At 49.8% G+C, this 26,824-nt stretch overlaps 2 protein-coding genes across 2 annotated transcripts in view; one reads left to right on the top strand and one right to left on the bottom strand.

Annotated features, from left to right (window-relative positions):
• Positions 1-27: 27 nt before the first annotated feature.
• On the bottom strand, positions 28-21,150 carry si:dkey-92j12.5 (multiple PDZ domain protein). Its single transcript, XM_067250312.1, has 43 exons — positions 21,145-21,150; positions 20,194-20,427; positions 19,389-19,637; positions 19,213-19,281; positions 18,939-19,061; positions 18,621-18,815; positions 18,379-18,481; positions 18,037-18,128; positions 17,651-17,858; positions 17,352-17,432; positions 16,931-17,010; positions 16,617-16,763; positions 15,731-15,910; positions 15,416-15,577; positions 14,758-14,979; positions 14,011-14,163; positions 13,490-13,531; positions 12,537-12,657; positions 10,458-10,656; positions 9,215-9,290; positions 8,909-9,162; positions 7,833-8,024; positions 7,416-7,596; positions 7,171-7,281; positions 6,950-7,009; positions 6,577-6,648; positions 6,249-6,342; positions 5,754-5,983; positions 5,493-5,584; positions 5,292-5,367; positions 5,101-5,169; positions 4,879-4,971; positions 4,511-4,585; positions 4,225-4,384; positions 3,923-4,101; positions 3,724-3,807; positions 3,323-3,516; positions 2,956-3,103; positions 1,150-1,272; positions 876-980; positions 681-787; positions 460-583; positions 28-174 (listed from the first exon to the last, which is right to left on the bottom strand). The coding sequence occupies exons 1-43, from the start codon at positions 21,148-21,150 to the stop codon at positions 28-30; spliced, it is 5,712 nt and encodes a 1,903-aa protein (XP_067106413.1).
• A 1,436-nt stretch (positions 21,151-22,586) lies between these two features.
• The window catches only part of adgrl3.1 (adhesion G protein-coupled receptor L3.1), a 73,157-nt gene continuing 68,919 nt past the window's right edge, over positions 22,587-26,824 (top strand). Inside the window, exon 1 of the mRNA XM_067250311.1 lies at positions 22,587-22,935. The gene's annotated coding sequence lies outside the window, so the exon portion shown is untranslated. The remainder of the gene's footprint in view (positions 22,936-26,824) is intronic.

Raw genomic sequence — 26,824 nt, 5'->3', positions numbered from 1 at the left:
TGACATCATCAAAGCGGGACGCAGCGTTCAGGAGAGCACGGTGAGGACTACGGTTCCCTTGGTTCTCTTCAGAATGTCGACGGCCTCGGCGTGCGACACTCCCTCCAGACAGTGTCCGTTGACGGCAATGATCTGATCGCCGCCCTTCAGTCTGCCGTCTTCCAGGGCTGCCCCCTGGAGAGAGCATGACAGACCAGTCTGTCACCATGCTGGACAGATCACTTCCAGGATCCAATCAATCACAGTTAAACTGATCACTTCCAGGATCCAATCAATCACAGTTAAACAGATCACTTCCAGGATCCAATCAATCACAGTTAAACAGATCACTTCCAGGATATAGTCAATCACATTTTATACACAAATCACATCCAGGTTTCTGTCATCATCGTGTTATACAGACCACTTCCAGGATCCAGTTCAGTAAAAAGCCCAGGTTTAAACCCCAGGTAATCCTACCTTGCCAAAGACTGTTTTGACATAAATGGGCAGGTCTCCATGGGGGCTGCCGAACCCCCCCACGATGCTGAAGCCCAGCCCAGACGAGCCCCTGTCCAGGGTGATGGTTTTATACACACGGGCGCTGAGAAAAAGTGGAAGAGGGGGTGTTGTTAACCACATTAGGGCTGAACACAGTTGTAGTCTAGAGTCAGGCTATGGCAGAATGAAGGAACCCCCACCAGAGGCTGTTGGAGCAAGCTGGGACTCCACTGGGCAGTCCTGATGAGGGGTCAGTCACGTCCTCACTCTGATCCAGCATGCCACACCCTCCAGACCCCGATACCACCTTTACAGACACACACACACACTGTGATGGGGGAACGGATACATCTATGGGGCGAGGTTGGAACAGAGTATGTTGTGTGGGATGATACCTGAAAAGTGATGGTCCCACAGGTGTTCTTCAGCAGAGCTCCTGCATGGACGTGAGTCATTCCCTCAGTGGGCACCCCATTAATACTGACCATCCTGTCTCCAGTCTATACACACACACACACACCAAAGTGTTACATTTGATTGATGGATGAATGCTATTGACAGCACCAGACACACCAATAAGCCACACAAAGTCTAAGTGAACACACCATACGTGTACACTGACAGGCACAAAGGGAAATTACAAATTGGGTGCCCCCTCTGCCCCCCCACCTGTAGTTTCTGCGTCCTGGCGGCCAGTCCGGTGGTGTCCATGGAAGCAATGAAGAGAGGGAGGTCGCCATGGGGACTGCCCACCCCACCTGCCACACTGATGCCCAGAGAGTCCCCAGGCCTCTGGATGAACACAGTGAAAAGGTTGCAGGTCACACCCCCACCCAGGTCACCCCCCCACCCAGGTCACCCCCCACCCAGGTCACACCCCCACCCAGGTCACACCCCCACCCAGGTCACCCCCCCACCCAGGGCTCGCAACTCACTTTTTTCCCCCACTGTCCCAAAGTGCAAAATTAACTGACCCAAATTGAACTTGACCTGTCCCATGGGTCTAGGTTATTTGCAACAGTAAGTAATCCATACAGTCGTGGGCTCAAAACAATGTCTGAATTTCAATATGAATACATACAAAATAGAACACACTATTTTCTTGCTTGTTTCATGGTGGGGCTGACACAATTATTGGTGTGGCTGTAGTAAATACATTTCTAAAGGTTTGTAAAAAGTTTTGAAAAAAAAGTTTCTAAATGTTTGAAAAAAGTTTTGTGAAACTAAAAAAGTTTTGTGAAACTAAAAACGTTTTGTGAAATTAAAAGTTTTGAAAAAAAAGTTTTGAAAAAGTTTATATATATATATAAAATTGTCTCATTCAGGACTCTCCTAAACTGTACTGTACTCTATTGTACTCTGCTTTAGGCTTCTCTCTGTCTTTCACACTGAGAACACAGGGGGAACAGATTTCCCTGGAGGCCTGAGGAAAGTGGTTCCCCCTGTATATTACAGTCTGGCCATTTATAAAGCACTACAGTGACGTCAGAGTTATATACAGGGTGGGAACCACAGCAAAGACTGATGTCTAGTTGACACTTAACATAGGAGGGGGGAACCTCTTTCCTCATGCCTCCAGGAAAATGGAAAATCTGTTCCCTGCATAATGATCACTGTAAATACTTCACCAGCTTCACTGTATTGTTTTGATACACCACTGCTGTACAGTATAACTGGAGTATAATTTGTGTTTTCCCCAAAAGTACCTGTCTGTCTGTCTATAGCATCTGCTGCCACTACCCTGTACTACAGCCATCATCTGACAAATGTGTGAATTCCTTCAGAAGCTGCTGTCCCACCTTGTGGATGACCACTGTCCTGGGCTGACGACCTTCAAACCCTGAGAAGGGAGCACAATCAGCATCAAGACAGTATCAGTTGTCATAAATCATATTTCTATATTTGAAGAAAACAATACCAACAGAACATTGCTGTGAATATTTGAAGCATCAAGTCGTGTTGTCTGAGTCTCTTGTAGGGGTGCGTACCTCTGCTCTCTGTCGCCCTCTGGAGGGGGAGGGTGTCACCAGTGCTGGATGGAGTCAGAGTGGAACAGTCCGAGTCACCACTCTGAAGAACAACCGCCCGGAAACAAACATCCATTATCATTCCAAGTACAAAACTCTCTTACTGAATTAGAACTCGGAAAATGTACAGGTACATTGCCAGGATTCATTGTTGAAATGTTTGCATACCACAGACACATGGCTTCCTAGAGAGTAGTGCAGTCCTGGTTTGAAGCGAGCCACCTCTAATTGGACAACCCCCTGGCAGTTCTGAGTGGACCCAGACACAGTAAGGGGAGAGGTCAGAAGTCTCACAAGAGGCAAAGGTCAAAGGTCAGAACAGGCTCTTCGAGAAAGTGAGTTTCTTTTTTACGTGTGACGTAGAGTCAATAAGGAACCACGTAACCCAAGGGATCTGGTGTGTGTATGTGTGTGTGTGTGTGTGTGTGTGTAAGTGTGTGTGTCAAACCTGCAGCAGCACCCCCACGTGTTCCTGCTCCGCCGCTTTCACGTCCTCCCCGTTGATTGAAAGGATCTGGTCGCCCAGCAACAGCCTGCCGTCCATGTCAGCCGGCCCTCCGCGGACGATCTCCGAAACGAAGATGCCCGTGTCATTACTGTCGGACACGTGGAGGGGTCACTGAAGAGATCACCTTCACATGCAGCTCCATACAAAACCTGTGTTGCTAAGCTGTGGCCTTACAAATGTGCTCCTATTTCACGGATCATAATGTGTTGACGAAGCTGTACTAACTCCAGCCACAGCCTCAGCCCCAACCACAGCCCCAGCCCCAGCCAGAGCCCCAGCCAGAGCCCCAGCCCCAGCCTCCTCTCACCTCTTGCCCACGGTGGCGAGGCCCAGGCCCTGTCCCCGTCGGGGTTGGAGCTCCAGGGAGAAAACGTCCCACAGGTCCTCCTCCTGGTAGGCCTCCTGGTGCCTGAACACGATGAGGCGCAGGCGCTGGGGGGTCAGACGCAGCACGGCGATGGCCTCCTCGTGGGAGGCCTGCCGCAGGTCCATGCCGTTCACCTGGGAGGACGGGCGGGGCGGCGGGAGAGGTGGAGGTGAGGGAGGGAGGGTGGTAGAAAGAGGGAGTTGAGCAGTTCTGAACAGATATAGTTTGGCCTGATACTGTGTGATGTTATGAACCAGGGTAGGATCTGCTGTCAAAACTATAGGATTAACTGGATATGAGTTTTTATTTGAGTGTGTGCGCATGTGTGTGTTGGACTATACCTCTTGGATCTGGTCTCCAGCCCACAGTCTCCCATCCCTCTGAGCTGCCCCCCCAGCATTCACTTCATGGATAATTACTGCCCCCTGGTGGACAAAACAGTGAAGTGCTTACAGTGTGTGAAAATATTGTCAAAGATTTTTAGCAAAGACTTCTTTTTTTAGCATGTAAGCACACACACACACACACACACACACCTACCAGCAGTGTGTCATAGCCACCTACGATGCTGAGGCCAAGTCCAATATTCCCCTTACAGATCTCTATGGTGGTCTCACACCCTGGTATGATTGGACAGCTCAGGAGGTCAGGGGTTGCTGAGTCAGCCACGGGCCAATCAGATCGCCCAGCAGAAGATTTTCTCACCAACGAAGCCGTGGAGGAGATGGGGATGGGATGGTTGATGGAAGAAGAGGAGGAGAGTGGGAGGGGGTGATTGGAGGAAGAGGAGAGGGGGTGATCGGAGGAGAGGGGGAGGAGGTTGTTGGAGGACGAGAGGGGGAGGGGGTTGTTGGAGGAAGAGGAGGAGAGGGGGAGGGGCTGATTGGAGGAGGAGGAAAGGGGGAGGGGGTTGTTGGAGGAAGAGGAGGACAGGGGGTTATGATGACAGGAACTGATTGAGAGCTTGACTGTGCTCTTTGATTTCCGTAGTAAACTAGAGACCTAGAGGAAAAAGGCAGAGAGAAAAAAAAGACAGAAATAGAGACAGAGAAATAATTATTCACATATGTATGTGTGTGTGTTTGTGTGTGTGTGAGCTTGTGTGAGGAGTGTGTGAACGCTTCCCACCTTATCCAACGCCAGTCCCACCACAGGCTCGTTGTCCACAGCCAGGATCCTGTCACCTGGTCTTATCCTGCCATCCTATCAAGTGACAGGATGGCCTCAGACTTGGATTTCAACACACACACACATTTGTGATAGACAGGAAATGAGTGATTATGAGAGACTGACTGACAGAGAGAGAAAGAAAGAAAAAGAGAAAGTACCGTATTTCTTTGATTAATGCGGCCTTTCTGCGGTTAAACTGAGGGTGGCGTTTAATCTAAGAAATACGGTAGCTGTGACCACGAGAGAGAGAAACAAAGGAGAAAGAGAGTGACTCTGAGCAAGATATACAAAGAGGGAGAAAGAGAGAGACTGTGGGCCTACAGTACCACGCTCGCTGTGCTCTGAGGTATCAGAGATCTGACGATGGCTCCTTCCTTGGTCTCTTGCTCCCTCAGAAGAAGCCCCAGACCCACATGATCCTTTCCCCAAGAGTGAGGGACATACATTAGAACTCAACCACAAACACAATACAATCTCAGCTAACCATAGCCTGTGTGTGTGAGCCAGTGTGTGTGTGTGTGTGTGAGTGAGTGAGTGTGTGTGAGTACCTGAGCCAAAACAACATCATGGACGTCTCTGAACAAGCCGACATTGACTGAGGTAGGAGACACATCTGTCTATGGGAGAGAGAAAAACAATGACAAAACATAAAATTGATTTTTCTGGCCTGCACATTTCAGTAACCTTAATGTTTGTGTGTAGTGTCTGTGTGTGTGTGTGTGTGTGTGTGTGTGTGTACCTTGGTCTCGGAGTTCAGCAAGTCCACATAGTCTCCCGTGGGTCCCACTGCCATCTGGTTTAAGGCGGCAGGATTCCTGATCAATCAGCCGCGAGACAAATAAACACATTGTTTACCATTCCATCCACATCCTCCTAACTGCAGCAGCCATGTAGAGAACAGTAGGAGCTGGATGATTAGTACCAGACAGTGTGGGCGTACCTGATGAAGATGATCTTGACTTTACATGGAGCACTGTTGATGATGGAGGAGGCGTTCTGGTAGCTTCGTCCATACAGGATCTGACCGTTAATCTACACCAGATAGGGATAAGAATTGCCGTACTGTCACTTAACCGTGAACCAACGAAGAAGTGCAGAAAGTTCTTTTTGTGTTTTGTGTTTTCTTTTTTTCCTTCCTCCACCTGTCCCCTCCCCACCTCTCTCCTTCCTGCTCCCCTCCCCCTCTCTCCTCCCATCTCACCTCTAGGATCTCGTCGCCCACCCGTAGGCGCCCGTCGGCGCCCGCCGGCCCCTGGGGGTCCAGCCCGGCCACGTAGACGCTCATGCGGGCGCGGGAGCTGTCCCGGTTCCCTGTCAGGTGCAGCCCCAGGCCCCGGGCCTCGCCCAGGCCCCGGGCCTCGCCCCGCCCCCTCTCCAGCTCCATCATGTGAAGCTCCCCTGGCAGGCTGCCATACCTCTGCATCATCTTCTCTGAAGGGGGCGGGGTGCAAAGGGTTAGGGTGTGTGTGTGTGTGTGTGTGAGAGAGAGAGTGTTTGTAACTTTGCCTGGATGGAAGTGGAATGGGATTTACAGTCGGTTCGCCCTCTCTGGACAACTGTGGCTATGTTGCTGTTGGACTAAAGCGTCTGCTAAGTGACTGAACGATGTGTGGCGGTGAGCAGGTGTGTGTGGTGGCGATGTTGCTCATGCGCGTGTGACGGGCCGTGGTCAACATCACACAACGTGACAACATACTCCAACTGTAGCCAAACTCGTCCTCTGTGTCGTCCCCTGCCATTGGTGGAGCAGCTGTTGTGGGGCTTTTCTTGGCTGTCCTATTGGCTGTTGGCTGGGGTATCAGGGGAGGAACAGTCTTTTATTATTGAACAGGCAGAGTTAGATGCCTCAGGGGCCCTCCAGGCATTGACTGAACACACCCCAAAGCTAGCTCAGTGTGCTAGCAGAGAAGGAATCTAAGATGTAGGGAAGGCTATAAACTGGATAATAAAAACGAAGCAATTTAACACACCCTCACAGAGACCATCACACACACACACACACAGGCGTGCAAGTGTGTACGAACCTTAAAGGGGGTGGGAGTGAAGGGGTTGGTGGGGGAGAGACTAAGGAACAGGCCACAGTGAGTCTCTGGTTCCTAGTCCAGGTGGTGGGAGGGAGACACAGGACACAAGACACTCAGGCACGAACAGACACGGGAGCAAACAGAAAAACGACCTCTCCTAGAAATAAACAATATTCCACCATCTAGATTCTCACACCGACACAATACGCAGGATACACAATTGAACATCAAAAAACATACACGATATGCGGAATATTGTTTGGAAAGAGACGTTACTGGGTGAGGTGTCTATCTATGGTAGTATAGATCTAGCATGACTTAAACATGACCGCCATGCAGCAGAGAAGGTGAGCATGAGGGAGGAGCAGCCCACCTTGTTGTTGTGAGAGCTGGTGTGAGTAGCGAGCCTCTCGTGGTTAGAGAGCACAGGAGACTGTTGGGAGAGAGAGGGGTGGGGATGGGGAGGTGCAAAGTGTGTGTGAGCGTGTGTCGCCGTCTTTTTCAGCCATGAGTCAGAGCGCGGGTGCATCCGAGTGTACACATGCGTCAGCATGTGTGTGTGTGTGTGTGTGCGTACTAGACAGTGGGACTGACCTGAGGTTTGTGGTGGCCGGTCTGCACCAGGAAGACCACAGAGTCTCCAGCTCTGCGGATGGCCTCCACTGCCTGCTCATGACTGGCGTCTCTCAGGTCCACGTCACCTACCTGAGGGGGTCACACACACACACACACACACACAACAACAATTCACCCCAAAAAAGCAAGCTCAAATATTCTACACGCATGCAGATACACACGCACACACACACTCTCTCTGCCTCCACCCCTCCCCCCTTTACCTCCAGGATCCTGTCCCCAGTCTTGAGGGTGCCGTTGAGCCCGGCGGGGCTGTCAGGGGTGATGTGTTTGATGAGGATGCCCCTCATCATCTCCCCGCTGCTCAGTCTGCTGCCGATCCCCTTACCCCCCATGATACCGATGCCCAGACACTGGCCTGGCACCCCACGCCTCAGCTGCACCCTGGAGGGGGGGGAAAACAAACGCACCCAATGTCTGTCAAAAGGTCACCCGGTTTGACTGATGAACACAAACAAACACAACATAGCAGAGTACTTTCAAGACTGTGGATGTACTAGACTAGACAATCTACCTGTCTGTCATCACCGAAAAATATATTCTTGACGGATGATTTTGTCATCCACCTGAATGGGTTTTTAATGACGCGGACATGATTAATGTGAGACAGGCTCCCTGACCTTCGAGGCTCGCTCCAGGACAAGATGGTGGGGCACTGCGCCTCCTCCCCCTCCTCCTCTCCTCTTCCTCCCTCTCTCCCTTCGACCGCCTTGGCCTTGACCTGCGCTCCCCCCTTGTCCCGTCTCTTCACCTCCGTGCTCTCTCCATCTCCTCTCCTCTCCTCCTGGGGCTGAGGCTTGGGGAAGCGGCCCCTGTGGCGGGAGGATGGCGGAAGATGGAGAATCGTTAGGACTTCAAAGCGCAGCAGTTGCTGGATATCAGCGTGCAACCCCCCAAAATATGACTCTGTCGTATCGCTGGTGAGCGATGCTATAGTGCTGCGACGTAATGTCAGAAAAGCTTTCACGCATCCAATCACGGAATTTAGAAGAAAAAATAAGTATATTTCCCCCATTATGGAAGGGTGTGAAAGATGTGACTGGGTCAGCTTCAATGGACTGTTCCCACTCTCTTAGTCAGGGGCTGAGTCAAGCTGACAGAAGGACAAAGGCATAATTCTAATCCTGTAGAGGGAGGATGTGGCCCAAACTTCAGTGTTTCTAAGAAGAAAAAAGTCCCAGCGGAAAAAAAATGAAATAAACACTACACATTTGTGCTGGGGATGTCACACTGTGGTGGCTGGTGTATGTGTTTGTTTGTGTGTGTGTGTGTGTGTGTGTTTCTCATGAATACGTTTAGTCCACCATGCAGTGGAGGTAATAAGTCTATAGTGACTGATGGTGGTACAGTATATATACCCAGCAGGAAGCTAGAGGGGGATGGGCCTAGAGGAGGTGTAACAAATGGGTTAGGAGGAAAAAGAAGAAAAAAAGAGAGAGGGAGAGAAAGAGAGCAGGAGAGAGAGAGGGGGGGGGGGGACGAGAGTATTCATTTTCACTGACAGTCAGCACTGAAATCGACGGATGGCTAAAAATAACCCAGCACCAGAGGCTTCAGGGTGAGAAGCAGAATAAGGGTTTAAGGACCAGCCACAGAGGACTGCAGGAACTGCTTGTTGCATCCAAAACACGTCCAACAACAACCCTACTGAGTCTAAAGGTTTAGGCTCAGATACAGTTTGAATACGTTTAAATACCACCCCTCTCTACCTTGTGTTGGAGGCTGGAGTTGAGGATATTTCTGGTGCTGGTCCTGGTGTTGGTGTTGATCCTGGGCGTGGTTTCGGTGCGAGTCCTGGTCCAGTGTCTGGTCCTGGGTGTGGTCTTGGAGCGAGTCCTGGTCCAGTGTCTGGTCCTGGGCATGGTCTTGCTGCGAGTCCTGGTCCAGTGTCTGGTCCTGGGTGTGGTCTTGCTGCGAGTCCTGGTCCTGGGTGTGGTGTTGGGGCCCAGGCTGGTTCAGGAGAGGGTGTGGGGGGGATGGGTGAGTGTGATGGCCCATCCACTGTGACGGCTGCCAGGGGGGCCTGAGCCAGACGGGCTCGGTGCTCCTCCACCTGAGAAGCTGGGACATACGTCACACTGGAGAGAGAGGGAGGAGACAGGGACAGGAAGGGGGAGGCAGGGAAAGAGGTGGAGCAGGAGAGAGTTAGGATGGCGGGAAAGGAAGGAAAGAGTAAGTGATCCAGTGAGTGAATAAAAGAGAGCAAGAGAAATGGAGGAAAAACAAGCGAAACAAGGATTAAGGGACATGAAAATGGAGTGAGAGGAGTATATGAGAGAGAGAGACAAAGACAGAGAGACAGAGAGAGCTGTGTTGGGATGTGCTACAGCATGGCCTCACAGAGATCACGGAGGGCAGGTTTGAGTTCCTTCTGACAACCACTTAACGTGCAGAGTGGACTTGTCTTTCTTTTATGCTGCCAAAACAATGCCTCAGCCCATCTCTGAGTTATTCTATCCACTGACTGTGTGTGCCGTGTGTGCGTGCTGTGTGTGTGTGTGTGAGAGAGAGGTGAAGAGGCGTGTGAGAGAGCTTAAAAACACTATTAGTCAGAACCACACCCGAGGTGTAAATCCCAGGTATAAATCTCTCATGCATGTTTTCTATCAAGAGAAAGATTTTTTCCCCCCCCCAAGGTTGTATAAAGATAGAAGATCTAGTGTGCATGTGTCCATCAAAGTAAATAACAGCCATGGCTCGTTAACACACAGTAAAATAAAAATAAAGGATGAATTCCAGTGACGTCAAACAATGTTGACAGAGCCATGCACAGAGGTGAGTCATGCAGACGGTGACACCGCTGGTGCAGGCCAGTTGGAAGTCGGTGTCCATGTGGCCACATAAAAACCGTACTCACTCATAACTGCAACCCTCATCACCAACAGCTGGTGGAGAAGATCTAAAAAGAAGCACCTGGTTCATAAGAAACGGTCTGGTCCAGCTGAATACTATCCAGGAAAAACAAGAGTGCTACAACGTTTGTCCCTCAGACGGAAACTTTGGGTCGTTCCACAACGCACCTTTTACAGGGATCTTTGGAGGTCAAGTTCTATTTCCTACGACTAACCTGTCAGACAAGGATTGCTCTACTGGAAACAAGCGGTCCGACAAGGAGTTCTTTTTTATGTGACAGAAAGATACACTTTTCAAGCTGACAGAAAGATAAGGGTTGGATAGAGGGACTGTCAGCCTGGAGTTAGTGTGATGGTGGGTTTGATTTGCTGACGTGTGCGTGTCCTCCTCACCTCATGTCGGGCCCTATGACAGAGTGCTGGCGGAGCATGGCCCTGGCCTTGGCGTTGGTGAGGCAGGTGGTGGCCTCCCCGTTGAGGGCCAGGATGCTGTCCCCCACCCCCAGCCTGCCGTCCTGGCTGATGGAGCCTCCGTGGACCACGCTGCGCACCAGGATGGCCGAGCCGTCCTTTATGGCGCTCACGGTCATCCCTGCCAGCGCACACACACACACACACACACACACACGTGTCCACACACACACATTATATACATACACAACAGCTCAGGCACACATACACACACAGTTCACGCACACACACACACACATTAAGGGTACAGGTGACTAGAGGGGTTTAGCAGGGAGAGTTGGGCTAATGCCAGCACATACTTCCACACAAACAGGCTGCAAAGTGCCCCTCACTCTCAGGTTAATCAGGGCACAAGGAGGATTACAGCTGCACACACACACACACACACACCTACTTGGGGATCTTTATGTGCGACAGGAAACAGGTGTGTGAATTCAGACATACTAAAGCAGACCTGGGTCAAGTAAAAATAAGTGTAATAATTTGCTTGGACTATGAAAGCACCTAAAGTATCTGAGAGTACAGTATTTGACTCAGGTCTGCACTCCACCAAACGCCATGACACAGCACCACAACACTATGGTCGTACATAATTTGATGTTGGTAAAAGAAATGACTTTCAAAAGGGCTTTAGAATTATTTTGGTCAAATGGAGGCTTTATTGCGGTTTCTTGTTACATTCAAATTACAATACAATCATAGTGCATGGAATACAATGGGTTTTCCGGCTGCAGACGCAACAGTTAAGAGACACTTGACAGAAGCTACAGAGAGAAATGTTTGGACAAATTCAGGTACAGCACAACCATGACTTTACTATGGGCACATGAAGGACAAAAACTGGGATGGAATAGCAAACAAATAATCTAATTCCAATAATCTAATTCCATTAACAAGATCTCCGCTTACAATACCCATATCAAACTAATTTTGAAAAACAGCCAAGAATTTGAACTACAGAGTAATAGTATTATACAGAACTACTGTACACCAATGATAGAGACTACAGTACAGAGAGGACTGGGGGATTCTCACAAGGCAAAACAATCTCCCTCGTCATCAATCTTTAAAATCCATACATTTTCTACATATTTTCTTAAAATCATTTATCTTATTAAAACAGTATGAAGGTTATTTTTCAAAAACACCTCAACTTTGAAGTACTAACTTTTTTAACAAGCAGCTTTAGAACAGACAAAAATAATACTAGAAAGCAACCACAATTCCTTAACCATTCATACGCTATGGATGCTCACGCAAGGACATTCTGACTGAGCATTCATAAATAACGTTCTGCAGCACTATCTCAAAAACAACCTGTTTGTTTGCCAACTACAGTACAAAACCAGAACAGAATTCTACCAGCCTGCTAAAAATATGACACCTAAAATAATGTAATACTGTAGCAGTGCTAGAGTAGCTATTAGCAACCAGCACAGTTTGATTCCATGGCAATTTCTTTCCACATACGTAATTTCACAGCATAGTGCCCTTGAAAAAAAGTGCAACATTTTCCAGCTTAACTCCACTCAATTTCAGTTTGAAAGTATCTCATTTCACTCATTTTACATTCCACAGCCGATTGCTCTCCTCGGAGCAACTTTACAAACTGTACATTCGTTGTAGGAAGGTCAAACAAACACATACAGTACCACTCTCAAAATACAGTCTTCCAATCGCACGTGCTAACAATACCACAACTGTTTCTGTTTCATTTACATTCAACAAATAGGAAACATAACGCCACCACAGACATTGCATGGTACGCATCATGAAAAGTACAGGCCAGCTCATGCTTTGTTGTTATTCCTCTCTCTCTTTCTCTCTCACTGTCTCTCTTCCCCTCCCTGTTTTTCCTGCCCCCCCCCCACTCTCTTTTTCCCTTCTCTCCCTGGATACACACTCAAAAATCATCCGTGACCTCCAAACCATCTATCATCGCCGTACCAATGATGTACACACACAGAGACGCCAACGCCATGAAAAACACTGTTAACATACCAAGGCTACGGTTGCCCCGGACAACCGTTATTGTCCTCTCAAAACTGCTTCTGGGAAGGGGCGGAGCCTGCGTCTTATTGGCCACCTCCATGTTGCCGTAGCTCTGCTGCGGCTTCTCTTCCTGACAGGAGAAAAGACACAAACAGACACATGAACGTTGGGGAGGCACAAATAAACTGAGCGCAAATAGGAAATAAAACATCAAAATGGTCAATGTCTCACAGGACGAGCTCTTTGGCGATGTGTTTTATATGCACGCCAATACATGACAAATCCTGAACGACACGGCTGGGTTAACAAACATCACCAGCCCGTGAGACGTCAACTTGAAACTTGAAGAATCAAATGCTTTGCAGATGTCATTCAGTAGACATGGAAGAAAGGTTTTTTTCGAGCACCGCCAGATTTGGAGATAGAGGCCTCCTTAGAAGCTCGGAGATGGAACCCGACCAGAGAATATAAGGATCTCAAGTGGTTCCAGGGAGCATTGAGGAGCACTGTGGAGGGCCTTGAAAGAGCTCCTCTTTGAAAATGTTCACACAGGAAGTACTTCAGAAGTATAGCAGCCTTCACAGGAACCTGCCTCTGCTGACATCAGAGCTATGGAATTCAAACAACTCCCATGGTGGAACACGATAGGTGTGAAAGAATGTGTGCGTGCCCCTTTGTGTGTGTGTGTGTGTGTGTGTGTGTGTGTGTGTGTGTATGCGCGTGTGTGTGTGTATGCGCGCTTCGGGAAACCATGGATGAACGTGTGTGTATGCCTGCCCTATCCTCCGCCTACATCTCTACTTAAAACCACTGAGTAATCCGCAGCCTCGGCAATTACAATCAAGTGATGGCAGGGGAGTGAAAGGCTGAACATGGAGCTGGTTGAGCGGTTAGCGGAGCACAGGACTGACGCACAATGGAAGAGCCGGTCATCGACACGGGGCACTTTCTCCATGCCTGACCCAGTGATACTGATACAGCAGGGAGCTAAACTCTCGGGACACCTGAAACAAGCCAGGTAAAGATCAAGCCGCAGAGAGACACCTCTGACGCCCACTCGGAGATCATTTGAACACAAACCCCAGTAACCCTGCGAGGGGAGCGATGACATCATCTAAAAGACAGCTTTGCAGTGTAGAAAACGCAGACCTTGTATTTTCAAGTGCTTATTAGGAAACGGAGCATGGTCTTCAGTGTTATGAAGAGCCGCCTTCCACCGAAGCATATTTCGGTGTCAGAACAGAGACCACTTAGAAGCCGTCTGAGGGGATAAAATAACGAAACGGTGAAGTGAAATGTTACGGTTTCATGCACCGCCTGCGGTCCCCTCCCCCGACAAATGAACCATCTTTAAATCCATCAGAAGAAATGTCAAAGATTGAGATGAGTTTAAGATGAGGAACCAGGCAAGGGCATACCGCAAACATGGCTGGGGCCGTGTGGGAGTGTGTGAGGATGTGAGGGGGGACATCTGAGACCGTACCTTTAGCTCGTAGTGCTGCTGGCTGTTCCTCTCAGACGTGCAGGTGTTAGCGTGCGGCTGTGCGGCTAGCTGGGCCGAGGGCGGCCTGTCATTCTCTTCCCTCGCCGGGGGAGTCTCTCTCTCCGGGATGGGCTCCAGGCCGCACGCGTCCAGCTGAGGGGTCAAAGTTGAACGGGGTCAGAGAGTTACGTGAAAAAAAGAAACCCAAATATATGGGTGGGTTTCGGTGTGCGCTAGCGTCGATGCTAACGCACTAAAAAGGGGGTGAAGGTGAATAGGACACCTTCTCCTTCTCTGTCTCTATCCCTCTGTCCCTGGTAGTGCGGTCTAGCATTGTGTTCCTTCATGGAGAGCATTAAATATTCAGACGGCTTGTAACCGGACGCTGGGCTCCTCGTTACCAAGCCACAGTGCACAACACAAGAGCAGAGAGAGGGAACCACCAGGGTGGGTGGACAGAAACTCCCCTCATCCTCTGTGACATGATGTTGGAGTGTTGTTAGACAATGACCACTACAACAACGGGGGTATTAACGTTAACAGAGGGCTGGTGGGGTTCCTCCATAATGCTTCCTTCAGCGGTTTTCTTGCAACACACAACAATATCAACAAGCTCTTAAGTATCCCTATCAAAACGTTTTGAAAAGATAAAACTAGGAAAAGAAGTTAACAGTTTAATAAGTCCCATAAATAATGTGGGATGTGACTTCCTGACTTAACACATCAGTGAGATGCAGAAGGTATTACTGGTGACATTACCGGCAGTGGTTTGGCGACGCCGATGCGCACGGTGCCGTAGGAGGTGGACTTTAGGACCTGGACGGCGTGGTCCAGACTGGCGCTCTCCAGGTCCGTGTCGTTGACGAACATGAGGCGGTCGCCGGGCAGCAAGCTGCCGTCCATATCCGCTACGCCCCCAGGAACCAGTGACCGGATCACCAGGACCGTCTTAGCAGAGTCCTCTGGGTCCTGGGGGAGAGACAAGGATGAACAGATGGAGGAGGGAATGGATATAGAAGGGAAAGCAGAGGATGGACAGATGGATGGAGTGAAGGATTGAGGGAGGGAGGAATAAATGCATGGAGAAGGACATTTTATATAGTGCACTGAAGTGTGGGGTGGTTGTTCCACTGGGCCCATTAACAGAGGAAGTATCTCAAGGCTTTCCATCACAGTATTCCACCGTTCAGCCGAAATCTACATCTAGTCTCAAATCTACCGCTTAGACCCATCCTCCTCTTTGTTTTTCGAACAACTGGAAATTCTAGAGATGCAGTGCCAACCAGTTATTCAGAAACCATCTGGAAGCTATTCCACCTAAGATTACACATAATCCTCTCCGATCTTCCAGGTTCATAGGAGGTAGGGTTTAGCGCTGGGGTTCCGATGATCCATGTGATCTCACCTGGTAGTCCAGGATGCTGAAGCCCAGGCCTTCCTCTCCTTTCTGCAGCTCCACCACTTGTGCGTCCCTCTCCCACATGGCCAGGGGGGGCGAGACCGGGGGCAAACTACGTTTCCCATAATCCTGAGCAACACCAGGAAGAATACAGCAGCCGTGGTCCAACTGGGCAGGCGGAGAAGGAAGAGGGACATGCTGGGTAGATCAGTGTGAAACAAACGCACTCGCTCTTTACTTTCATCGTTTCTCTTCCCTATACCCTAACCCTCCCTCCCTCGCCTGCCTTCATCCCTTCCTCCCTCCATCTCATCCCTCTACCTTGTCGTTGAACTCGGCCAGCAGCTCTTTGAGGCTGAGGTGGAAGTCCTCCTCGTCGTCGCTGTCGATGGGCGGGGGGGGCACGAGGCGACAGCACACCATACACACACACACCGGCAGCTCCCTCAGGACGCTCACCACCTCCCTGTGGGTCTCCCCGACCAGAGGGATCCCGTTCACCTGGGGGGACAGACACACACCGGGGGGGACAGACACACACCGGGGGGGACAGACACACACCGGGGGGGGACAGACACACACCGGGGGGGACAGACACACACCAGGGGGGACAGACACACACCGGGGGGGACAGACACACACCGGGGGGGGACAGACACACACCGGGGGGGACAGACACACACCAGGGGGGGCAGACACACACCAGGGGGGGCAGACACACACCAGGGGGGGCAGACACACACCAGGGGGGACAGACACACACCAGGGGGGGCAGACACACACCGGGGGGGACAGACACACACCAGGGGGGACAGACACACACCGGGGGGGACAGACACACACCGGGGGGGACAGACACACACCAGGGGGGACAGACACACACCGGGGGGACAGACACACACCGGGGGGGACAGACACACACCGGGGGGGACAGACACACACCGGGGGGGACAGACACACACCAGGGGGGACACACACACCAGGGGGCCGCACGCGCGGATCAAACACGCGGTGCGTCAGCAGCTGCTTTTCACTGATAGAAACATCGCTTTCGATCAAAGCATATGCTAAGTACACACATGAATGTCATTGTGCAAGTATGTGTAAGGATCCTGTAAGGATTACAGGATGCAATCCATACATTTCTGATAATTAAGTCATGCAAATCACCCTAAACATCTACAAGAGTGACGTATGGATGGATCACCTCCAGGATCTTGTCCCCGGTGTAGATCTTGCCTCCCTGGCCCACAGGGCCCTCGGGCAGGACAGAGCAGAGGTAGTGGTGGCCTGCCCTGGCCTCCAGGCTGATGCCCAGGCCGCTGGTCTCACTGAATCTCTCCAGCTGGCACACCTGGGGGGGGGGGGTGGGTAAAAAGTTGAAAACCTCAAATGGTGCAGTCTGCTGTCTACATGGCAGCTCTGTGCACACTTCATTTCAAATGTGAGAGACAGAGAGGATCTAACAGTGAAAAAGAGGGAGAGATTCCTTTCAGACTAGTTCTAAGTGAGGAAACACACCACCACTTGGTATCTGGGTCCGAGCGCGCGCTGCCACCTCCTCCTCAGATCCTCCTCCTCTGCCTGTGTGAGCTTCACTGCTGAGAAACATGCCGGCACACAATCATCCTGGTGTCTTCACACACACACACATCTCCCACTTTGTCTTCACACACACACACACACCCCATCTTTCCCCACACTGTCTCCTCAAAAGCTGCACATCTCAGCCTTGAAGCGATCAGAGCCAATTAAACGAAGTCTCTAATCAAGTCCAAGCAGCTATAAATACCCTGTGCTGAGAAAGAGAGAGAGGAAGCGAGAAAGATCATTGGAAATCAGCAGAGTTGAATAAACACACTTTGCTGGAGTAAGCGCAGAGTGGGAGCCTGCTGGAAATCCCACCTAACGATGTCAGGGCGGAGCGCGTGTCGGGGCTCACCATCTCTGGACTCCTGCGGGGGGTCTTTGACGCAGGCATAGGCGGCTCTCTTGGCGATGTCGAGCAAGGAGAGAACGCTTCCTGTGATCCGAGGGGACACGCGCACGCACACACACACACACACACCCCATTAGGAGCTTGAAGGAATTTCCATCAAATCAACACAGTATGTGATACTAAGTGTCAGATGTATGAGGATGATCACAAAACACGGCAGACCCCTACACCCTTCCCACCTCTCCAGACCCTCCACACACACACACACACAAAGGCCCCATGGACCGGTCTGGCCCTCGTACCTGTCTCTTGGATCTGGTTGAGCCTCCGGAGGGGGGGCTCCCGGCAGCTGTGGGCGTGGCGGAGGGCGGGGCGGAGCGGGGGCGGAGGCAGCAGGTCCTCCAGGCGGAGGGGCGCCCGGGCCAGACGCAGGTGCACCTTGGAACCGGTCTTCCTCAACACCTCCAGGGCCTTCTGCTCGCTGCAGCCCTGCAGGCTCACCCGGTCCACCTGGGGGGGAGGGAGGGAGGGAGTATGAGTGTGGCTTTGATATTACCCAATAACAAAAACCCAATATAAAAAACCTTATGCATTTGACATAAAATTCTAAAACAGTCTGTAAGATGATGGCAATGATGTCCCCCCCCCCCCCCCCCCCACTCTTCCTGTCATGGAGAACATCACTCACAGTTAAGATCCTGTCTCCGATGTGGATGCGTCCATCCTGGTCCACAGTGCTGCCCTTCACTATGCTCTTCACCATCACCCCGCCCGGGGCCACTGGGATGGAAACACACACACACACACACAACTTCAACTAACAGTAGCCTCAAAATAAAACAACAAACAAAACAAACTAATTTAGAAACCAGGGTCAACCCTGAAAAGAAATTCAGATTTGAGTTGACGTGAAAAACTTTCCCTTCCACTCCTAACTAAATATTCTTTGTGTTTCCTAAACTAACTTAGCTAATAGTCAGAAAGGATCCTCATCTCCAGTACATGTTTAGTGCTAAATGTTGCACCCTACCTGAGTTGAGGTACCCTTGGCAAGCAGTGATGGTGACTCCCAGTCCCAGGCTGTTCTTGGTAAACTGGACATCAAACTCATAATCCTCCTCTATTTCACCCACCTGCAACAAGGGGACCACATCCAGTAAAGCATTACCTTATTTACACTCTACGATCATGTACTGCTAGTCTGCTACCTACAGACTGCTACAGCCAAGTTAACACACACTGTACTGTTCGCACACAAACACACACACACACCTCGGAGTCCGTCTCCTGCTGCAGACCGAGGGTAGGCATGGAGTGGTCGGTGCCCGTGATGATGTTCCTGGCGATGAGCAGCTTGACCCGGGTGCCGGCGTTGCGCAGCACTTGCGCCACTTCCTCGCTGCCCATACCCTCCAGGTCCTCGTCCCCGATGCGGAGCAGCTGGTCGCCGCTGCGCAGCCGCTTGTCCTGCAGACGAGGGGCGCCGTGTTGGGTTTGGGGCATGGGGTTGTGCTTCAGCGGAGTCAGGTGTGGTGCTTCTTTGAGGGGTAGTGACGCAGTGAGGGTGCACGTAGGCGGACGTAGCCGTACCTGTCCAGCGGCTCCTGAAGGGAGGATGGTCTTCACCATGACCCCCGTGCTCCTCCCTCCCACTATGCCAAAGCCCAGACCCTGCCCGTCGTTCTCCAGCGCGATCATCTCCACGTGTCGCCTCTGAAATAGGGGGGAGGGGGGATGGGGAGGTCGTTGGAAGGTTTGGTGGAGAGGTTTAACGGGGATTGCGAAGGGAAGAGGGTTGGGAGGTAAAGAAAATAGCAGTTTTAACAAGATGAGCATCAAAGGTTCCTCCTAATGAGGGCCTCACCTCATTAGCAATAGCTGACAGGTTTCTCCCCATCGATAAGGTACGAGATATTCGCGGCGGGGTGCAGAACTGGAAAGATAAAACCAATTGAATACATGAAAATAATAACGATAATCATACAGAGGTCACTGCAGCTTGTTACAACTGTGAAAGATTTCTTTTGTGTGAATCATCACCTCGGACACGGAGTGTGTGAGCTCCCCTTGGTCTCTGGCGTGTTGGGACTCCAGGTACGTGTTGGTCACCGAGGAGAAACTGCCGCTGATGCCGCCGCGCTGGAGGGACCTGCTAGTGCAGGTGAGGTTTGGGCTGTGGTTCTGCTGGGCCCAAGTGTAGGAGTCACTGTGACTCAGCGTTCGCAGGTTCAGAGCCATGCCCTGGCACAGGCCGCTGTTCAGGGACGCCGACTTGGTGATCCGGTTGACCTGCGTAAGGAGGGAGGGAGGGATGGGGGAGTAGAGAACCAGGACAGGAAGAGAAGAGGAGGGCATGTGGAGGTGAGGGCAGGGAGAGACACGGAGGAGGAGGAAAGGGGCACCATGAAAGATAAGAGGAAGGAGGAGAAGGAGAGAGAAAATGGCAGGGAGGAAAAAGGGGTGGGGGTCAGGAGGGCAAAAGGACACTATCAGGCTTCTGCGTTCATGACAAGCAGCGACCGGCGTAATAGTACTAGCCTCGTTTTTTGCAGATTTCTGTGAAACTTGCTAAATAAACATTAGCTAACTACACTATGTACCCTTTAAGTTAAATATCTAACACACACACACACACACACACACACACACACACACACACACACACACACACACACACACACACACACACACACACACACACACACACACACACACACACACACACACACACACACACACACACACACACACACACACACACACACACACACACACACACACACACACACACACACACACACACACACACACACACACACACACACACACACACACACACACACACCTGTGTTCCCAGTGGCAGCTGGGTCTGCTGCATGGTGAGGATGTGGTGGAAGAGAGGGCTCTGCAGCACCGTCTTCAGCAGGGCCAGCTTCTCCCTCGTGGGGGCCTCCCCTCTCTCCTTCAGCTTGGCCTGCAGCCGCTCCACCGCCTCCAGGGCTCGCTGCATGTCTGGGATGGAAACAGCACAACAAGGTTGTTGACGAGACAACAACACACCCCCCGTGGGGGAGTAGGTCTAGTACAAAAGTGTGGTGCTTTTCCATGAGCGCTAACTGACAGCGACCCAGTTAGAAACTAGAATTCTGAAACTAGAAATGCGAATTTGAGTGTTAATGATTGAGTACTAATGTTAGACTACTAGGCTGTATTGTTTTGAATGCAGCTCAAGTCCTAGGGCAACCCTGTCCAAACATATAGTCTCTAGGCATTACTTTTACAAATTGCTTTATGGTATTGGAGCACAACGTTGATTCTTAATCCGAGACAAGCCTACGGTTAAAGCCTTACCCAGGGTTTCCATCATTGATCCGTTCTGGTCTTCTCTTCCTCAGGGAAATATTCAGCGATCCTCTCTCCCATGCCTGTCAGTGGCTCTCATTGATGTCTGAGACCTGCAATGTTGGGGGATCCACCTTCATTGATCTGACTCGAGTCCTCTTCCTGTGTCTAAGCTGCTATATGCTCTCCATTGAGGTCTGGAAAATCATGTTCAGCAGAGCGTTTCTGCCTAATCTATTCATCTATGTACCCCTTTCAATTTATGTAATAGGCTACAGCATTGTACAATATGTCTAGTTTCACTCCATTACCATATAAGCTAACTGAAGACAGTAACAGACTGGCTAGTTTGGAGGTGTCTCCAGAGTCAAGTAAGGCTCTTAGCGAAGGATTTAGACTTCATCTCCAAATGGCTTTAAGGGGAACGGTGATTAAGGTTGACATACGGTCTCACCACCATTTTGAGTTGGCTATCCAAAATACATGAGGACAAGTTGGTGTGTTCAATTGCCGGTCATTGTATGCAGTAAACAAGCAAAACAAATTAGGCATTGACGCTGGCATATGACAACTAAAGATTCCGGCTATAGCCTACACTTCCAATTTAAATCTTACTCCCCAAAGGTTTGGTTCAATTTTTTTTATGTTCTATCCTGAAAGGCTTTTTTTTGGCAACACAGCAAGCTGTTGTTGGCAATATTTGTCACGACGTTGACAAAGTAGGCTACATTATGTTCTACAGTAGCCTATCCTACAAGTGGCAGTAGTTAGTTTCCAAGTAGGACAGGATCGAATGATAGCCTACTTTTGAATCAATTCAGAGTAGGCCTACTCGAAAATTCTAATATCCACGATTTTGATTTACTCGGTTGAAAATAAAAACGAATTGATATTTGATAGAAAAATTAACGACTCCACTGAAGGTGTCCAACACCGATGTCACCGTTATTTTACCTCCATTGCAGCGTCGTAGTGGGGCTACATTACGTAGGCTATCAACAGGTCCCCGGCGTACTCATTGTCACCGGCAAGTCTCACCGTTCTCTCCGTATGGTTTCCATAAAATAATGGCGGACTATCGTTATATGTAAAATCAGTTAAGGTTTACAAGCGGGTAAAAAACGATATCAGCTGTACAGATATCGTAGCCCGAAAACGGCACACGTCATTTGTGCTCTCTGTGATCTGGAGTCGCGCGTGTAGGCACACACCTGTTCTTTAATTAATTCCAAATAGCCTTAGCCAACGACAGCCAAATCTAGGAATCCACAGTTGTCTGGCTAGAAGCACAAAATAACATTGATTTAAAATTCGTTTTAAAAGAACATCATTGACACTACTATTGTGAACGTATTTACTGAATCTCTTTATGACCATGAATGGCATTGTCCACCGCAGTAAAACAGGAAACAGACCTCAAAGTAACGTCAAAGCCTAATGCTAATTAGGATGTTCCCTTTATTTAATTATTTATTTATTTATTTATTTGACAGGGTATAGCTTTTCTTGACAGCAGATGGAGCCCGTGTCCACATGTCAGGCATCTGATCCAGATCCATGTTTTCTCCCGGACCACCACTCTCCCTCTGCAGACCAAAATGAGGACCACAGCCCGCCTGCGTCGCCCTGCTCAGCACTCAGCTCAACCGAGCATCCACCTCTAAATTGGTTTGTCATTTCCAACCCTTCTCTACTCTCCTGCGAACAGGTCACGGTTCTTTGGCGCTTGGACGTCTGAAGTCATAGCTGAGAGAGAGACAGAGAGAACGAGAAGAGAGAGAGAGAGAGAGAGAGAGAGAGAGAGAGAGAGAGAGAGAGAGAGAGAGAGAGAGAGAGAGAGAGAGAGAGAGAGAACAAGAGAGAGAGAGAGTCTTCCTTCGGTACAGGACTCGGAGCATTAGGACGGACGCAGTAGGCTCCCTCTTTTGCCGTGGTTTGAGCAGTGATCGGGATACTAAACACGGAGCCTTCGACTAACCGTGAGAGGCGAGCCTATCCGTTCACGCGGTGACGGACGAAAATATTCACTTGCATTTTTTAAGTGACGATTAAGCCGTGACGATTTAAGCGCATCACCGACTTGGAATCAAATTGGTTGATCACCATTCTTTCAGTTTATATTTTTTCTTGCAGAAATTAACTGCCACGTACCATCACTTATTATAAGGTTATTATAAGGACTCTTCCTTGTGGATCTGCAGACGAAACGTTCACCGTAGAAAAAAGCCTTGAGGTAGGCTATGTGGTGAGTTGGCTATATTAAATTTGTTATTAATGATATATTAGATTTAAGACTATCAGTAACTGATATATCCAACCAATGGCCTGCATCGGCGAGTGCAGTCTCCGATTCCCATTGAGGATCACCAAAAGGTTTCAGGCAAATCTTGTAATTTAAAGTGAGGAAATGTCATGTTTTTAATGGGTCTCACGGATTTTACATAGTCCTGGATAAATAGACTGCTGATGCGGTGGCGCGCTTTTGTCGCTTAACGAACTGAATGGGCGTCGCTCGGCGCGAGGTGTTGGTTATAGCCAACTTGACGCCTTCTGTCTCTCCAATACCCAACGCAGGCAGCAAACATTCCGCTGCTGATTTTTTTTGCGTCCACATTTTCCGACATTGTTACAAGCAAACGGTGCTGCATAATCTCTTATAATGAAGGTTAATGTCATAAATGGCGCGTATTTCACCTGTGATATTCTGTGTGGATGTCAAGACATGCCCGGGTCCTCAGCACAAGAGGTTGGTGGCCATGCATGATGCAGGCAAGCCGAGGGATGCAAGGCGGGTCCGGGGATGCGTGTTGGTATGGCAGCTGCAGCCTCCTCCGGTTGGTTACTTTGTCCCGAACTGGTCTGCAGCAGCCTCTTTATTCTAAAAGGTCTCCGTAAATCTAGCAGGCCTGGACTTTAAAGGCGCTGTCAGTCACTCTGCGGATGATTGAGACTTGTCTCTCTGTTAGCAAAGTGAGACGTAGTCTGCAAATGACCTTGAATGAGCAGAATGCAATAATGTGGTTCGAAAATGTTCAGTGACCAACTGATGAAAACGATAAGAAATGCTAGGATGTAAACAGCAACACTTGTGTGTTTTCTTTTCATGGTGGAAACAGATGTGTTTGGCCTCCTTTCTTTTCATTGAGTGAATAAAAGGAGTGATTAATCACTCGAAATTGTCTCAGTAATAATGAAATGTAACACTGTAACAATTGACTGAATAATCAATTGTTCCCATTGGGGGGAAAGCTGTACCTCATTTCAACCGCAGTTTTCCTCTCAAGGCATTCAAGCTTCATGATGTCATTATCCATCTTGTAACTCTGGGTTGTGATTGTCCGGGTGACACAAGGACAGTTGGGAACGGCAGGGTGCCCAGTGAAAGGTTACAAGGTGACTCATCATGACACAACATCTGGTGGTTATGAGTAAAACCCTTCCCTTAAGAGCTTCAGAACAGGTGGGCTCAGGCCTGTGTATTTTCTCCTTCTGTCAGGTATTTTTAGATTTCTGGTAATGTCCAGGATGGAGGCTTCCTGGGTGAAAATAAGCAGAGGGGATATCAATATTAGAAGGAGAGAACAATCCTTTATTCATCTAATAGTGTGGACACACACATAAACGCATGCAGGAAGCGGCAGAACACACACACACACCAAGAGTGTCTACCGGAGAAGTAAGTCTCCACCTTTTGTCCCGTCCTGCTGTCCTTCCTCCCAGGGCAGCCCCAGGAGCTGTGGGCAGCCAGGAGCTGTGGGCAGCCAGGAGCTGTGGGCAGCCACGAGCTGTGGGCAGCCAGGAGCTGTGGGCAGCCACGTCTGCAGCGCCCAGGGTCCAAGTCATGTGCCCACCCCGTGTGCTGGCCAGGGACATGGGCAGGAAGCAATATGTTCTGTAGGTTTTTATATTGGTGTTCTTTTATGGAGGGAACCCAAGTGAGCATGGGGAGGGCATGCAAACTCCATGCAGAAAGACCCAGGAGATAGTCCACCTGAACACCGACAGGGCCCGGAGCAGGAATCGTGCAGATGACCTTCTTGCTGGGAGGTGGCAGTGCAAGGTACTATGCCACTGTGCCACATTATTGGAGTATTTACTCCTCTGCCAGACTTGGGTGTATCTTGGTCGTCCTTTCAACTCCCTCAAATAATAAAAATACCCAAACTCCATCTTCCATAGAGTTTTCATCTTCTCTCTTTTATTGGTATATAGCCCCTCCCAAATTATCTTCAGTGGTCTGCGCAGTTCAGTTGTTGTTCAGTCTGCAGTTGTTCAGCCCCCCAGGCCAGAGAGCCATAACAGAGCAGAGATGTGATGATTCTGAAGGGTGTCTGAGAGCATCTCAGGACAGGCACACAGACCCCGGCTGAGGCGCAAACTACCACACAACCACCCACGACCCCCAACCCCGACCCCCAGGCCACTGGAGGCAGTGTGCCATAACTGCCATCAGGCCTTTCTGCTGACTTCCAGACTCTCTTAATTAGAAGGGATTTCACTTGGTATAATGGAATCAGCAACAAAGAGAAAAAAGGACATGGTGATAGACAATAGTTGGGCTGTAGTTAGTGTTGGGGTGATTGTTCCAGATGACTAGTGTGTTGTTGCAGATGACGTGGTTCGAAGTTTTTGGGAATTTGACAGTTTTAGATTCTGTGTGTTCCAGTAATTCCCTTCCAGTTCCATTGAGTGGAAGCAGTCGTTAAGGCTGTTGATACTGTTTAACATGTAGGCTGCCTGTAGGCTTGTGTTTGAACCGTGGTCTCTGGTCATACAGGCCCCCATTCTCCAGCAGTCTAGTAGATACAGTCCACAGCGCCAGTACTTCAAAATGGGGCCCTCATTCGTAAACGCTACCCTTTCCTTAAACCTGACGTCTTTATTCCCATACTGGAATAATGAGCCTTGATGTTCATCCATCCCTAGGATCCACCCCCCAAAAAATCACCCAGATGTCTCCTTAACCCAGTCATGTGTTAAGGAGACATCTTTTCCTCTACCCTGAACCCTGCTCACCACTTCCTCCCCCCTCCCCCTCCCCCCTTGCCCCTCCCCTCCCCACCCAACCCCCCCCCCCCCCCCCCCCCTGCCAACCCCCCCCCCCTCGGTCCTCTGCATGTGAATGCAGGCTTGGCAGACTTGAGTTATCAGCTCAGTTCACCTCCCTAATGTGTGAATTGCCCCCAATATCATCCGGCCTTATTACGAGGACCTCTCATGCGCGCTACAGAGGGGTCTCGGGCGCCCTCGTCTCCCCAGCAGCTCGACTGGTTGATTGGAAATGAGCACGGAGGTACGAGGGAGGGTGTGGAGCGAGGCTGGCCCCGTCGGCCCCCCAACCCAGTCCACCCAGACGTTCCCCCTCCCACTCACTTCTAAATATGGAAGCGTCTCGGCGGAACCAAGAAGGTTAATATTCTCTATCTCTATCTCGCTTTTTTTGAGGGTGGTTTGTCTGAGAATGCGAGAGTATGAATCCTATGTTGGCTTGTTAGCCTACCGAGAAGCGTGTGACGTTGCCCTTTTTTTGGATATGTTGATGTCTTTGTTATGGCAGAAGGGCATTGATTGAAAAAAGATGACATGTCATAATGGGTGTCTTTCTACGTTCTGAAATCCTGCTACAAGTCTGTATTATGGTGTCGTATACTCCAGTATAGTGTAGTAATATTGTTTTTCCACTAATTGACTCAAGGTCTGAAGATATTTTAGTCCCACAGAATCTGTGTCCTGCATTGAACTTGAACCTTAATCACATGGCAACAGAACATGGCCTCAATGTGAACCTTGACCCCAACCCTAACCTTACCTTGACCCTAAGGCCAAGGAGTGTGACAACCATACATAATTAAGCTTTCAACACTATAGAGTCCTGTAAACACAGAATGGAAATAAGTGAAAAAGTCGAACGAGGACATTAGCATCTGAATCGTTATGCAGTGGGAAACCATAAGGTAGTCTGGGACCGAATTTCCGACGAGGTAATTAGTTGTTTACTGCACTAAATCTTATTTGGAAGTTAGAACATCTGCCATCACTCCTCAGACCCCCCAAACAACGTCCCCCCCCCCCCCCCCCCCCACCAAGAAGAAGAAGAGAAGAGGAAGTAATGAAGCACTCGTCTTTCTAATCAA

The sequence above is a fragment of the Osmerus mordax genome, chromosome 14, assembly GCF_038355195.1.
Source record: "Osmerus mordax isolate fOsmMor3 chromosome 14, fOsmMor3.pri, whole genome shotgun sequence".
Lineage (NCBI taxonomy): Eukaryota > Metazoa > Chordata > Actinopteri > Osmeriformes > Osmeridae > Osmerus > Osmerus mordax.
Note: the sequence above shows the minus strand (reverse complement) of the source record. Positions and strands in the feature narration are given on the sequence as shown.

Coding starts and splice junctions, on each gene's coding strand:
- si:dkey-92j12.5 (XM_067250312.1), bottom strand. Junction 6,649..6,949: donor CCAGCTCTCACAACAACAAG/GTGGGCTGCTCC, acceptor CACCTGGACTAG/GAACCAGAGACTCACTGTGG. Junction 981..1,149: donor CCAGGACGCAGAAACTACAG/GTGGGGGGGCAG, acceptor GTGTGTGTATAG/ACTGGAGACAGGATGGTCAG.